The following is a 15,947-nucleotide window of genomic DNA, read 5'->3' as shown; positions in this document are numbered from 1 at the left end:
GGATGTAATCACTTTAAAGAAATCAAACTGGACTGTGGGTCTGAAGACAGGTACTCGCTCCTCCGGGAGACACACCGGTTGGTAGAGGTGCTGGCAGAATCCAGGCCATCTATGTAGCTGTCAGCGAATTCCCTGTGATACCCGTGCAAAAGGAGGCAGGCTTCTGACCACAACAGAGAAGGGAGTCTTGTGTGACGAAAGGAGGCTGGGCTTTAAAGAAAAATCAAATTACTAAGGACAAAGAAGCTTTAAAGTGCTGGGGGAAAAAAATAACCCCAGTTAATAAGGTATTGTGTGGGGTTTGTCTTTGTGTACTGCAGTGTTTTTTTTTTTTAATCAGAAACAGTTGGTTCAAAACTAAAATCTTTCTGAAATTCATTACATTCTTTTAAGCAAGGGTGTAGAGGGTTCTCAGAGACCAAAATGTGCATTCACAAAGCCTCAAACGGGGACTCCAAATGGAAACTGCATGAGAATTAAGAGGAACATAGCAAAGCCTGGAACATTCCTCCATACTTTTTAAGCATCAGAAAGCTGTCCCTACTGAATATACACAAAGGGTCTGAATCTAATACAAGTCTCTCTTGCTATTGAAAACAACTCAGATTCAACACAACAGAAATACACTGTGCCCATTCTGTGCCAGGCTCACTGCTGGATTCTGGGGCTACAGTGAACAAAACAGGACTGATCTGGACTATTTTCTTAGACAATATGCATGCAGCAGCCATAAAACAGCGGGATCCAAGTGTGTCTCTTTATTTGTTCACCAACAGTTTCATTTAAACAAAACCTCTTTTGATTCCTACAGATCTAATAATGTCACCTGCTTCTATGGATTCAGAGTTATAAGAAACAAACATTAAACCAATAACCACACAAATTATTCATTAATTCCAAGGATGGTACGTACTATAAAGGAAAGGAGTTGTTGCTAAGTGTACATACAACGGGAAGATCCAATCCTGGCACGGGGACAGGGATGAAGGAAGGTTTCTGAGAAAATGACCCTGAGGCTGAGAACTGAAGAGTGAAGAGACGTTAGCAAGGCGAAGTGAGGAAGGAAGAACATTCTGGTACAATCGCACATCACTGAATTAGAATTGTACTCCCATTACATGTTTGACAGACAGAACCTAGAACAGAGACTCCAGTATAGAGTCTGTGCTTAACAATATTTGCTGAATGAATAAACAAATCACTGCTACTACCAACGTCTACTGTTGGGAGATATTTTGGGGGTGTCTGCTCAACTCCCGATCAACCTCATCTCTGAGAACCATTTCTCCCTGAACAGGGTGGTCTATGAAGATGTACTTGTTCTATGTGATCATGTCCTTGGACCAGAGATGGATGGCATCTGAGTCAGCGAAAATCTCAGAGACTCTGGTATAAAGACAGAAAGTTGCTAGTTTCAATATTCGAAAGGGATGAGAAGTAAGAAGCAGAGAAACTTGCTGAAGGAAAAGAAGAATGAAGCATGTGTGTGGAGAGCTGCATTCATGGGGGCAGACAGACGGCAGAAGAGGGCAAAGGGAGAGACTGGGGGCTGAAGGACTGTCAGCAGCAAGATTTTTACTCGCAGCTTTGGTCCTGTTCAGATGCGGTGTCCAGGCTCAGCCCATGGCACCCCCTGGCAGCTCATGTCTAGAGACTCTAAAGGGAAGAAGAGGCACAGTGAGGGCGAATACCCTAGAAATGCATCCATGCGACACGCACCTCGCCATGACGCACAAGGGCTGAATTCAGGTTTCAGGTAACTTGCACATCGCAGGCACAGAATTGCAGGAGCACAACCTGCCTTTTCATTTATTTAATGTCAGTCTCATTTTAGCAGAACTTTACTTCATTTCAACAAATCTAGAAAGATCATCCACCTTCATGAGCAGAGATAGGCAGGTGACACAAGATGTTTACACCAATCAGAAATGGGCAACCTCATTTTACCACAATTTAAAAAAAGGGGGAAAAAAGAAAAAAATTAAAGAAATGGGTAATCTCTGGGAAAAATCAAAGACGGGTTTGCAATGTTTTCATCATACCACATATTCTAGAAGAAAATCATCAACGTGAATTTATTTCAAAAGCAAAGGCGAAAAGAACCAAAGAGCTTCCCAAGGGACTCTATAGTTGAAGATGCATCGAATTTGGAGTAATTTGTAAGTGTCTTCCAAGAGAAAGTACCCAAAAGAACACAAAGATTTTTTACAGAAAACCGGAAGTCAGGTAAACAGACTAACAAAACATAGCTGTTAGAGTTAAATTATTGATGGCATTGCAATTTAGAGCTTTGGTTCACTTTAAAGACCATCAGAACACACAGTGAGAAGGAACTGATCTCAGATTTATCACCTTTCAGGAAACAACTAAGGTACCACCACCAAAATAATAATGCCCAGCTGTTGTGGATCAAACTTCAACTTCAGAGGATTTAGATTTTAATGAGTCTCTGCTTCCACATACCTAAGTTTTTCTGTAGTGGTTTGTTCTGTTCTCAGCCTTATTCCCTCAGCCCCAATCTTAAAGGGCAATTTTTTTCAAATTCACTGTATTCGGGAAGCAGGCAGGTAAGAGATCTAGAAAGCATGTCATCAGCTCTTTGGATCTAGCTTCAGTTTAAATGAAGCGTTAATGCCTTGATTTAGTGCATGACAATTTATCACCCCAGGCTGACCTCTACAGAAAATGTAGGAGAGTACATATGTGATCCTGTTTTTTTTTTCCATTTCCCCTGAAAGCCAACTCAGTTTTCCCCCTTTTGTTGGTAATAATGTATAAAAGATGACCTGAATCTGAGATGTCAGAGTGAAACCATCAAGTCAGCATTTAGAGTCAACCTTTTCCCACGGCCAGACAAGTCAGGCTAGGATTTCCTCCTAAGTTCTATCCTGATTTCCCAAATGGGATCATGAAAAACTCCCCACTTGTACGAGCTGTGGGAAGGTTTGACTTTGTTTCTCTAAACACTGCCTAAGTGAGCTTTAAGAACCCACCACTGCACCAGACACCCCCCACACTGCTATAATTTTTTAAACGTTCATAGTCACTTTATAGACAGAATGGTATATATAAATGATCGCCTCAGCTATCACTTTAAAGGGAAGTGTTAAAATTAAAATGGGTCCTCTAGGGGTTCAAAATTTGTAGATACTGACAGGCATATGTAGAATAGATAAATGAGATTATACTGTATAGAAGAGGGAAATATATACAAGATCTTGTGGTAGCTCACAGCGAAAAAAATGCGACAATGAATATATGTATGTTCATGTATAACTGAAAAATTGTGCTCTACTCTGGAAATTGACACAATAGTGTAAAATGACTATAACTCAATAAAAAGTGTTAAAAAAATTAAAATGGGTCTAGATTACAAAATCGTTCACTATTTCTTATACTTACCAAAAAGGTTTCATATATTTTAATTAAAAACAGTATTATAATTTTTTAAATGAAGTAATTACAGATGAAATAACACCAGGGATTTGTTTCAAGATAAACCAGGGATGGGGCAGTAAGTGGAGTGTAGTTTAAAAAGACTGGCCAGATAGCAACCACTGTTCATGCTGAGTGATAAGTGTACACTGCTGTAACTATACCATTCTCTCTGCTTTTGTCTATACTTGAAATTTTGCATAATAAAAAGTTTTGAAAAACAGGTTTTTCATTCAAACTTTGATGTAAGTTTTCTAAAATTTCAGTACTTATCCATCTTACCGCATCAGGCTTTATAGAGACTAAATGAAATGAAGTGAGTGTAATTAAATGAATGTTGAAATGCTGCCTTTTATTATCTAGGCTGGAGGGACAGAAGGAAGAGAACAATGAGCTTGAGATTTAAAATAAAATTCTGACTCATGGTGTTGATCATCACTTTGTCAACAGTGCTTTTTTCAACAGTGTCTTCCCTCTCTCAACTCCAAGCTCCTTAAAGACGAAACCCTGTCCATCTTGCTCACCATGTTGTCCTTGGTGACAAACCCAATGCTGGTAATAAAAGAATAAACGTGAGGTCAAGTCCCTGTTCAGCAATGTGGAGCCAAGACCGTGACTGTTCTATACTCTACCCAACCTCGGGGCCGCAATTCAATCAATATTTGTGGTACAGAAGCTGGACAAGTTACTCAACTTCCCTGAGCCAGAGGCTCCTCATCTGTAAACAGAAATAGCATCTCTCTCACCAAGTGAATCTGACACACTGTGGTTAAAAGGATTTCACGTGGCCATTCATTCACTCATTAATTTTACAAACATTTATGAATTCTAAAGTCCTACACAAAGTATAAAGTAATCATTCCCATAAACAGAGTAGTAATAATAAAATAACATAAACATTAGTTAAATGTAAATAGTCATTCAACAAACATTTATGGAGTTTCTACTGTGTATCAGGCACTGTGCTACATACTAAGGATAACTACGAAGGTAAATATGGCACAAAAACAAAAAAAAATTGTTTTTGAGGAAGTTTTCTATCAAAGGGACGAGACGAGAGAGAACAAGATTACAGTGTGTTGGTAGGTGACACACTTCAGTGCAACAGGAACACAGCCCATTCCCACTGGGGACATCCTCCTACCCAAGCCAGTTTCGGGAAAGAAATCAGTTCACTTAATCTCTCAACATTATATATTTCAACTCCCAGATTAAAGGCATGATGAGGTATTTCTCTTCTACTTATTCACTGCAAGAAGGCTATGGATTCTTTCTAAAGACCCCAGCCAATGCTGGAAATCTTCCAAAGGAATTAGATCCTTTTGTTTTTCTGGGGTTTTGCCAGAGGTCCAAACCAAAAGAGACAAATGGAGCTATTGGCTCATCCATTTAATATTAACTGCCAACTCCCTTCTCCCAGAACACAACGCCCTTCTATTTTAAAAAGCACCCCCAGCAACTCGCTCTGTGTCAATCAATGGCCAAATTAAGAAAGGATGCAGATTCCAGTCTTTCAGCTCTAATTCCAAACACGAGACCAACTTCTCTTCCATTAAAATAGGATTTAATAATAAATCAGTAAAAAAAATGTTCAATAACTTACCTCAAATTCTTCCCAAAAGCCTTGTTTGACTTTATCTGTGGTCTCAGCTAATTTGCTTAGTTCTCGAACTCGACTTTCTATTTCAGCAGCATTGATACGAGTTGTGTTGAGGGGCTAATCAAATTCAGCAGTTGGTGTGAAATAAAGTATTACAGAAATAAAGTGTTAATGCAAAAAAAAAAAAAAGACTTCTATGTTGGTGTTCATAAAGGCAACACAGGAAGTTCACAGGACACAGTATTCACAGTAAAAGTATTCAAAGAGAGTTTCACTTTCTTTTCTCTCCTGTCAGGAAATATATCTTTCTTCAACCTCCACACACGTTACTCCGCTGATACAATTCAAACTTATTTTGCTTTATAAAGAGACTACAGTGTTAGAGAGGCAAAATCATCTGCCCTAAGGAATAAGAGTGAGCTCTGAAATAGCAATAACTCCAAAGGGAAAAGATAAGATCACCTAAAGGGAACCAAATATGGATCTACAATGAAAACTTAATAAAAACTTGCTTTAAAAACTCCATAAGGCTTTTAGAAATACATATGGAGATAGGCATGAAGATGATGTAATATCTAGAATGTTTCCAAATACTACAGGAAGAAGGCAGTTAGTGGAGTAATAAACTAAAGAAGAATTGATGAGTTGATCATAATTGAAGCTGGGTGATGATACGGGAGGTTCACCACACTATTCTACTGATGTCTACTTGGACTGTTCTAATTACGGCTTTTTAAACTCTGTGAGGAGATGGAGTTTAGCTTTCCAATACGCTTACCTGCTTGAGTTGTAGTACAGTGCCCAACGTTTCTACCATAGGATTCTTCTTGTAATGCTCCACGAGATCTGTCAAAGAGTCAAACCGTTCTCCTCCACCAACGTCATATTTCAATTCCTTTCAAGACAAAAAAAAAAAAAAATGTTTATGACCTTTATATTAAATTACTGTTTTTCCCATCTCAAGGACAGAGACTAACTCTCCCCCAACAAAGGAAAGATCAAAGAGCTGTACGAGCACAACGGGAAGCAACAAAGACGACAAAGATGGAGAAGTTGGCCCAACGTAAAAAAGGTCATTGTGAGGTGTGAGAAGCTCTAAATAAATATCCAACGGTAAACAGGCCACAAAAAAGTTTTTTCCTCATAAGTTCACTAAGTAGCTTAAAAAAAAATGAAAAACTGTATTCTTTACTGTTCACTTATACTCTAGGCTAAGTGACTTTTAAACACAAGGCTGCTGAACAGAAGGTAAATAACTACTTCTCTCTGAAACACAACAAACTCCAAGGCTGGTGAGGCAACACTGAAACCCAAAATACATGTCTTTACTTTCATCTTCTTTTTTTTCCTTTCATCTTCTAATGACAATTTAAAAGGGAAATTATACACAGAGACCAGGAAACTTTTTTCTGACAAGGAGACCAGAATAGGCTATTTCAGGAAAACAACAGGAAAATGGTTAAACTTAGAAAATACAAAACCCTAGAAATGATACACACTTGGTACATACTTGGGTACGAGCTTTTATTCAAAAGTCAAACTAGATGGGGGAAAAGCACTTTCTGAATGACAAAGTGAGGACCTCTGAAAAATCCACTCTTCCACAAAAGTAACAAGAACCCTGGCAAAAATTGTCATCAGATTTTTCAGGACTCAGAAAACTAACCGAGAACTTGTAACAGTCCAAGGAGCATTTATTCAAGAAAAAGGTTGAATCTTGATAAGAACAACAAACTGTGACCTTTTAACTTACCCTATTCCCACCTACCTCTCTCCAGCTTCTTGGTAGCATTAAAAACCAACAGCCATAGTAGCTGTGAAAACAAAGCAACTTAGCACAACTGGAGCAGACAGGATGGATCTGGGACTCTTTCATAACCTATCTCAAGAGAATTATCACTATTTGACCTGTTTAGCAGCTCCCTGGGAGAGCCCTAATTTCAGAGATAGTCTTTATTTGACTGACGGAGCTCACTCACACCGACCTTTAGGGAATCTCCTCAAAACAACTGGCAGCAAACGTCTTAATATCACAGCTGCCTGAGGCGGCAGTATCAGTTAGGGCAAATAAGAGACTGACCAAAAACTTACAAGGAAAATCTATGTCCACAGCGGGGCTCTGAAAACCTCCAAATATCCTTGAAAATCTAGAAGGTCATGTGCACGTGCAAGGCTATGTGAAGCCGAAGAAAGAGCAAAAAAAGCCCTAATCTTTGCCTCTCGCTGACCCTGAGGTTCCGTGCAAGCAGGAAGTGAAGGCTAAGGCAGAGTTTTAAACTGCCAGAGCACTGAAGGCAGATGTGCCCCAACATACACACACAGAGTCTCTCTGGCAAAGGCTGGGAAATTTAATGCTTCAAGGCATTGAAGGAAATCTCTGTACAATCATGAACTGACCACTAAGCTACCCAAGCAAAGACTTCAGTGTCCATACATGACAAAGAATACATGAAAATCACTGAACACACAAACAGCAACAACTACAAAAATAATAAAAAGTAACAACAACAAACGCTGGGAGAGGAGGGCATCAGATTTCCAGAGTTGCCACATTATTTAAAATGTCTAGTTTCCAACAAAAAATTACGAGACATGCAAGGAAACAAGAATATATGGTCCATACATGGGTGGGGTGGGGGTAGGGGGCTGGGGTACTCAGTAGAAACTGTCCTTGAGAAAACCCAAAGGCTTTAAACCAGCTGGTATAAATATATTCAAATAATTAAAGGAAACTATACTTTACAAATTGAAAGAAAATATGGACATGATATCTCATCAGATACAGAATATCACAAAAACTTATACAAAAATATTCATAATAGCCAAAATGCCCATCAATTTTTTAACAGAGAAACAAAATACAGGCTATCCATATAATGGAATGTTTGACAATAAAAAGACAGTGTTTACCGACACAGTACAACATGGACAAACCTTAAAAACATGCTAGGTAAAAGAAGCCAGTCACAAAAGGCCACATATTACATTATTCCAGCTATATGAAAAATCCAAAATAGGCAAATCCATTGAAACAGAGAGATTAGTGGTTGCCAAGAGCTGCGGGTGGTGAGTATTGAGAGTGAACAGTAATGAGCACAGAGTTTCTTTTTGGGGTGATGAAAATGTTCTGGAATTCGATAGTGTTTGTTGTTGGTTGTATAATTTGTGAATATACCAAAACCCACCAAATTGTCTACTTTAAAGGGGTGAATTGTATGATGTGTGAATTATATCCCAATAAAGCTGGGTTTTTTTTTTTTTAAATCTTATTTAAAAAACTGAAGCAGTAAGTGAATAGACAGTTGCTAATAAGAAACTATACCAAAACAAAGTTTGACGCAGTTGACCAAGAACCAACCTCCTTGGTCCAGCCACCACATTAAAAACAAGAAATAGTGTTCAATTCTCCCAGCCTTAATGCAGGAGCTCAGTAATATGAAAGCACGTGTAGTCACAGGGTAGACGGTGATGACCCAAAGGAGGAGCTGAGGCCATTGCTCTCAAAACTGAGATGCAGGCAGACCCCAGCAGCAGGCAAGCATGAACAGATCAGATACTGCAGGGCAGAAGGTGTTGCGCTGAGGCATGACTTAATCTGCCAAAGACTGACTGGAAAGAAACAATTTAATGAATGATGAAACAACTATAATTAACAAGGTATTGAAAGTGTAGACGCCCTCGACTAAATGAACAAAGAAGACCTGACTTTGGAAGTAATGGTGTTGGTTTTCTCCCAGCAGAAAAAGCACCCAAAGATGACATTTCACCACACCCACAGTTCACCTGGGGCTTTACCTGACAGCGGATCATGACGTGGGTCACTTTAGACTTGCCGTCGTTGCTCTCCCCTTTGTCATCTCCGGTGCGGACAGAGAGAACAAAATCTCCAGGGTGGCTCTGGCTCTCCCGTACAAGAAAGCTACCATGTTTTCCTTTCTCAGTTAACAATTTCTCTGCCTCTTTCCCAGAGAGGTGTCCATGAAACCACCTAAATTTTTTAAAATGAAAATCAACTGAGTTCACATGGGATCACAACATTCTTTCACAAAACTACCATACAAAGTCACCTCTCCTAAACACAGTTAAAAACAGACACATTCCTCCAAGAGACTAATCCATCCCACATAAGACAGAATTTGCATCTCAAGCAGGCAGGAAAAATGTCAGAGATGTTACAAGTGACCACTAAACTTGTTAAATAAGCCTTCAGTCATTTGGAGGTAAATGTCCTCCATCTTTCCTATTTCCTTTTAAATCTCCCATCTTTTAAAAAGGCAATTTTAAAACAGTCATTTAAAGAAGTTATAATAAAAAACTTCTGGTAGAAACAGAGAAACATTTGAACAGCTGCCCTTGCTTGGGCATGTAAACACTACCTGGAAAAAGGATCTTCATTATAAATTAATTTAAGCATTCCAAACTATTCCAGATTTCCAACCTCTATTTCAGGAGCCTCCAGCTTCACTGTCAAATCTTTGGACTATATACTGGGTTACCATTTCAAACTTTAAAGCACATAAGACTCAGAATAGGGGCAAGAGATTTTGCTAAAAATGTGAATTCCCATGCCTCAGAATCAGAACAATGCACTAAGTCTGAGTGAGGTCCAGCGATCTGCGTTTTTAACCAACACACAGAGTCCTGATGGAGGTCATCTGAGGTTGGTCTTTGAGGCAACACTACTCTAAGTTACTACAGAAAATATCTTAACATAATCATATTAATAATGTGGCTTTCCCCCTTGGGATCTTGGTGAGAAAACAAGCATTATCAGCTCACAGTGTGAATGGCTTAATACTAAAGGAATGTACTGTGAGGTATTTTTCATCTACCCTCAATTGAACAGAGTAAAATTTAGAAATAAACTGCACATAGTTGCCTGACAGCTTTTGTCTAATAATTTGGCTGGAGAAACAAATTATCAGCAGAAAATAGTAGTGACATGAAGGGACAAGTGGAAGAAACCTACATGCAGATACAAAATATACAAACCTAAGGAAGAGACCCTGATTTGGTAATGAGTCAGAGAGCAGACTGGGAATGCAGAAAACCAATAAAATCAATACAAATAGTCAAGCCCCAGCTTTCATCAGCTTAGTTCCAACACGGGGGAAAGATCTCTGAGACAGTACAGTTCCCTCTAAGCAAGGTCATGCCCACACATTTGTGGATATAACATAAAAGAAGTGATGAAAAATCTGGCCCTCTGAGCTCTCTGCTTTTCCACTTCTGAGCTTAAACTGACATCTGTTGGTGGCGTTGCTGAATAGCTGGTCGGGAGCTACTACAGGAAACTGCTACTATTTTAGTGTCTCCATTATCATTTGCTCTCATAACTTACAAAATTCAGCAACGCTCAAGTTCAGTAGTCTTAAAATTACTGCATGTACCACGTACATACAGGAATAGTCTGAGACCTCTGCAGAATGAGTGTAAGTAACACTGACTAAACCTTTTGCGTGAAAAGGGCACTCTGAGAATAATCTGGGCCTATTATTCCTACTTTAGTAAAACTTTTAAGATTGCAGCTCAAGAAACAGATAGATGCCAAACCCCCGCAAGGCATTCACATCACACCTATGGCACGGGAGAGATGCAGACTCTGCAGTTACTAAAATGTAACTGACCTTTCAGAGGTAGGATCTGCACAGTTCAGAGGATATTTGAGCTCAATAACATCTCCATTCTTCTCTTTCAATTGCCCATGATGTTCCATGTAATACTGGACCAACTCAGCCAAAGTGGCAAACTTCTCCCCTCCATACAAGTCATAGTAGTCACCAGTGTTCTGAATCTTGATGTGGGTGACAGCTCCATTTCTTCTAAAATAGTCCATTAGAAAGAGGAAGAAAAAACAGATAAAAGGCTATACTAGTAAAAACGGATCTCATATTCATTATCAGATTCCATTTAAATATTGAAAAATAAAAAAGTAAGGTACGAGTTTACACTTTTCCTGTAACAAAAGCAGTGAGTGAAATAACCACACAGTCAACCATTTCAATACCCAGGCTGTTTATTAATTTCTTTCTCTTGTACAACTTCTATTTTGAAAGTCTGATCTATCAAATTGCATATGTCAAATGACAATCATTTTTCTCATCACTAATTAATCAAGACAAATATCATTAAAATTAAACAAACATCTACCTCATAATCCAGTAAACCCACTCCTAAGTATTTTGCCCCAAAGAAATGAAACTGGATGGCTACCAAAAGACTTGCATAAAAATATTCATTGCAGCCTTGCTTGTAATAGAAAATAATTCAAAAATCAAATGTTTATCACCAAAATGGATAAACAAATAGTTTATCCAATGGAAAACCACATAGCAATTAAAAAAAAAGAACCATTGATATACACAAATAACATAGATGAATCTCAGAAACATTATGTTAAGAGAAAGAAGCCAGACACAAAAGAATATATACTGTAGATTTCATTTACATGATATTGTAGAATAAGCTAGTCCTTGGGGATAGAAATGAGAATAGTAGTTGCCTCTTAGGGGAAGGAAGATTAGAAAGGGGCACCAAGGAACTTCCTAAGGTGATAGAAATACTCGAGATTTTGATTGGAGTGCTGGCTGCATTAATAAATGCATGTGTCAAAACTCATCTCACTGTACACTTAAGATACTATACATAATTGATCTTTAAAAATCATTTTAAAGACACATAATTGACAGTTTCCAACCAACTGAACTGACATAATACTGGCCAAAAGTTCCTAAAATTTGGTATTTTAGTTAGCCTAGGCCATCTGACGATTTCCATTTGGTTTTCTGAACTACTAAATACATCTCAAGGACACCCATAATCATCTTTGTGGACCCAAGGGGTCTGGCAATCCCAAAATGGTAGCCACTGACCTGTATTTATTTTTAGTTTGACCCTATAGTGTTATTGATGAAGCCTCCGGAAATAAAAATACACTTCTACCAAAGAAAAAGGAAAATTGGAACTAAAGAAAATAAGAAAAATTGTCCCACAATGTTAGTAACAATATCTACTTCTTATTTTTGGTGACAACCTTTTCCAGTGGGCAAAAAAGGCATTTCAGGTCACTCTCCTCCAGTGACCTCTGATTCTGTTTTAACACCTGAGCTTTTTAATACAGTTGGACTTCTAAATCTTATAAATGTTTCACATATTTATTTCAAAAAATAAAGTTGACAAGGATAAAAAAATGACTACATAACAAAAAAAAACTGAATACAAAAAGAAAGAAATGAATCTAACTTCACAGTAGTTCACAACTACACAGAAAATTAATTCCCAAAACTTTTGAACACAGTACTGATTGAATACACCCTTAGTGGGACATAGTCTGAGAACAAAAATACTCCAGAGAAATCACAAACTTTACTTAACGGGTTTGTAATTAGAAATGATAGTCGTATGGTAATTCTGAAACTATTTCTGTGTTATAAGGTTGGACTCATGAGATCATCCACTGATGCTGCCGGGAAGAGGAGAAGAGAAACACAAACATGGAACGGGAAAAGGTGAGGAAGTGGGGTAGAGCTGGAACTAGCAAACCTGCCTTGATATATATTTATTGATACGTCGATACATTTAAAATTTGGCTTTAAATATATAAATATTTATTTCCCAGCTCTGCCTACTAAGGACCCAGAAGCAATGACACGCCAGGGGTGTAAACACCAAAAGATGGGGAGAACAGATATTATGTGCTTCCTGATGTGAAACAATAGGATGACTCCAAAAGCCATTATCGAAGTGAGAGAAATCTGAATATGGATTACATGTTGGATAATATTATTGAATCGATGTTAATATTTCTTATATACAATAACAAAATTGTAGTCAACACAGGACATCCTTGTTCACAGGACATGCACGCTGAACTGTTTAGAGGTAAAAATAAATGTCCTGACATCTACAACTTATTTTCAAAATGTACACTCATAAAGAGAAAGAGCAAACATGTCAATAAATACAGGAAACGTGGGTGTTCACTGTATTCATCTTTCAGCTTTCTTACAACTTTCAACTTTCCTTTTCCTATCTGAAATTTCTCAAGATAAAAAGCTGAGAATAAAAAGGGAAAAAAAAAAAAACAAAAAACACCTCACCAGTCTGTAGTCCTGCCTCTGCCCTTACTAGCTATGAGGCTAGCTTTTCTTTTCTTTTCAACATTTTGTTAATTGAGTTTTAGTCATTTTACAATGTTGTGTCAAATTCCAGTGTAGAGCACGATTTTTCAGTTATACATGAGGCTAGCTTTTCAACTTAATCTCTATGCCTCAGCTTACTCACCTCTAAGATGCAGATAATAGTGGTATTTACTCACAGGTTATTGGAGAAATCAAATAAAATATGTGGAGACTGCTTAGCAAAACAGCCTAGAATATGTCAAGTCCTCAATATTACATTTGCTATCATCACCATCATCATAGTCATTATTATATAATCTCCATTCAAACCCATAAAGGTCAAATATCACTCAACTTTAGGTTAGAAGTCTGTGTTAGGACAAGCCCAGAAGACTCACAAAGGCTTCCACCCACTCGTAGCAAAACGGAAGTAAAAGCCAACGACATGGCTCTTTGAGAAACTAATCTACATCAAAAAGAGGCCTCCCAAGTCCCAAAAGGGTCCTAAACAAATCTTCAGGACGTGTGATTACTTACTTCTTTATGTAAAAATAATAATCATAAAAGCAAGTTCATAGAGCAATTCAGTTCTGGCTCCTGGAATGAGCTAGAGTAAGGAGAATGAGTGTAGAAGAGAAAGCCAATTTCTAGAAGAAACCTTCCCACATCTGCTCAGAGACATGTAACAGGATGTTGGCTGCACTGTTCAAAAAAATTTTAGACAAGGGGGAGGTATGGCTTAGTCGTAGAACGCGTGCTTAGCATGCACGAGGTCCTGGGTTCCATCCCCAGTACCTCTGTTATAAATAAAATAACCCTAATTACCTCCCCCTGCCCACCAAACAAATAAACTTACAATGCAAAAAAATTTTAAGACAAACTAAAAACAACCCAATGTCCAACAACAGAGGATTGGATAAATTGTGCTATGTTCATACCATTCAAATAGTATATAGCCATTAAAATTAACAGTTAGATCCAGATGTACCAGCACAGAGCTCAAACAAAAGTTAAACTGAAGAAGGGAGGGGTGCGGGGTAATTACAGCTCAGTGTCAGAGCGCGTGCTTAGCATGCACAAGGTCCTGCTTTCAGTCCCCAGTCCCTCTATTAAAACAAACAAACAAACAATAAAACACAAAGGTTAAAGGAAGTTGCAGAATACATACAAGTAAAGCCATGGATATGAATTCTAAAAACACACAAGCCAACATCACATTGTTCACACACAGTACAAACGCAGTGTAAGTATAAAAACATGTTCAGGAAGGAGATATGCCAACCTCTTGATGGTGGTTTCCTCTGAGGAAAGAGGGAGGGGAATGGGACCGGGCAGGGGAACAAACGGGACCATAACTTCCTCAAGGGATGTTTTATGAAAAGAAAGTAAAAAAAGTGAAAAAGTGAAAAGTGAAAAAGAAAAGCGATCTTCTCTTAAAAAGCATTTCTTCCCATTCAGAAATCCACAGAAGGGAAAGGAAAAATGCCGGGAACTAGGCTCAGGATGAATGTCACCAGGACTGGTCCTTGTTTCTGATGGAATCAGGAATGAACCTGGCTTAAGAACTGGTTATCCTCTGTTCCATCCCAACCCGAGTGGTCGAGAGAGTGAGGAGAAAAGCCCACCCGCAGGCCCCATCTGCTGGCCCCCCAAGCCTCTCACTCTCAGGGGGCCACATCCTTAGCCCCACGAGCAGGCCTGAATCACACCTACTCTGTGGGCCGGGGCGCTGGCAGGGCCTCACCCACAGCGCAGAGGGCTGCCCTTCACACTATGAGTGAGGGTAGCAAGTTGTCCAAATGCAGGCTTAACATTTCCCACCTGGAAAACACTCCAGGAGTCTCTCTTTTTCCTCCAACTTACCTGACAGAAAGTGTGAAGTCTCCGGGGTTACTTTTACTGGGCCGTGCCAAAAAACTGCCATCCACTCCTCTTGTCAACAGTAGGTTTTCCGCCTCCACGCCAGTGATATTCGGGTGAAACCATCTTGAGAGAGAGAGACAAAGAGAGCAATAAAAAACAAAGGCCTCTGTCAGGACTACTTTCCACACCATCATAGCTTAAAAAACGCCCATGTGGAGAGTAGCAAATAAAAATGCCAATACGACCCCTTTGCCCTCTTCTCCTTGGTCCCCAGCACCTTCCCCAGAGTAGGGGCCTGGGATCCTGTGAACACAGTGAGCGGGGGCATGGTCAGTGGGCCTGTGGCTGGAGGTATGGGTATTAAGCCAGTGCACTTGGTGGACCGAGCCCAAAAAGACAGTCCACACGGCCAGGAGACTGAGCACATGAAGTGGGATGAAGCAAATAAGTAAGCAAATAAACAAATAAACCACTAAACAGTAAGTAACCATACTGAAAATAATGGGAGCCAGGTCTCTCACTGCTGGAGAGAGAGAGACAGACAAATGGGAAGGGAGAAAGCCAGAATAACCTTGTGGTAGTAGATGGCAACTGGAGGTATCAATGCAAACTTTAGTTTTTAACATATATATGGAGATAGATACAAAGACAGAAAAATACAGATGTGTATTTCTGTGTATATTTTCCTAAGTCTCTTCTGAAAGGGTCTGGAAGCAATTTCACCCAGTAGCAATCAGCATACTCGGAACCCTAATCTTGGTTTCTAAATACTAAATGCTGTTTTCTAATAAAAGGAACTGGGCTCCTTGGAGAAACAGCTGATTGCAGGGCTGGGTCATGAAAAGTAAGATGAGCTTGGAAATCTTACTGCGCTACAGCACAAAAGAGCTCCAAAGAGCACATGTCAAAAGTATACAGGAGCCAGCTTG

The 15,947-nt window shown here is 39.1% G+C and overlaps 1 protein-coding gene across 4 annotated transcripts in view; it reads right to left on the bottom strand.

Annotated features, from left to right (window-relative positions):
- Positions 1-15,947, bottom strand: part of PTPN11 (protein tyrosine phosphatase non-receptor type 11) — a 61,480-nt gene that overhangs the window by 30,810 nt on the left and 14,723 nt on the right. For 2 of the 4 annotated variants that reach the window (XM_045506471.2, XM_010969618.3), the window contains exons 2-6: positions 15,019-15,141; positions 10,663-10,857; positions 8,831-9,023; positions 5,814-5,930; positions 5,039-5,152 (exon numbers count right to left, since the gene is read on the bottom strand). In XM_045506471.2, the coding sequence (XP_045362427.1) occupies positions 5,039-5,152; positions 5,814-5,930; positions 8,831-9,023; positions 10,663-10,857; positions 15,019-15,141 (742 nt within the window). The remainder of the gene's footprint in view (positions 1-5,038; positions 5,153-5,813; positions 5,931-8,830; positions 9,024-10,662; positions 10,858-15,018; positions 15,142-15,947) is intronic. The other 2 variants (XM_010969617.3, XM_045506472.2) reach the window with 1 other exon arrangement.

The sequence above is a fragment of the Camelus bactrianus genome, chromosome 32 (genome assembly GCF_048773025.1).
Source record: "Camelus bactrianus isolate YW-2024 breed Bactrian camel chromosome 32, ASM4877302v1, whole genome shotgun sequence".
NCBI lineage: Eukaryota > Metazoa > Chordata > Mammalia > Artiodactyla > Camelidae > Camelus > Camelus bactrianus.
The sequence above is the reverse complement of the archived record's forward strand: the minus strand, read 5'-3'. Positions and strand labels throughout refer to the sequence as shown.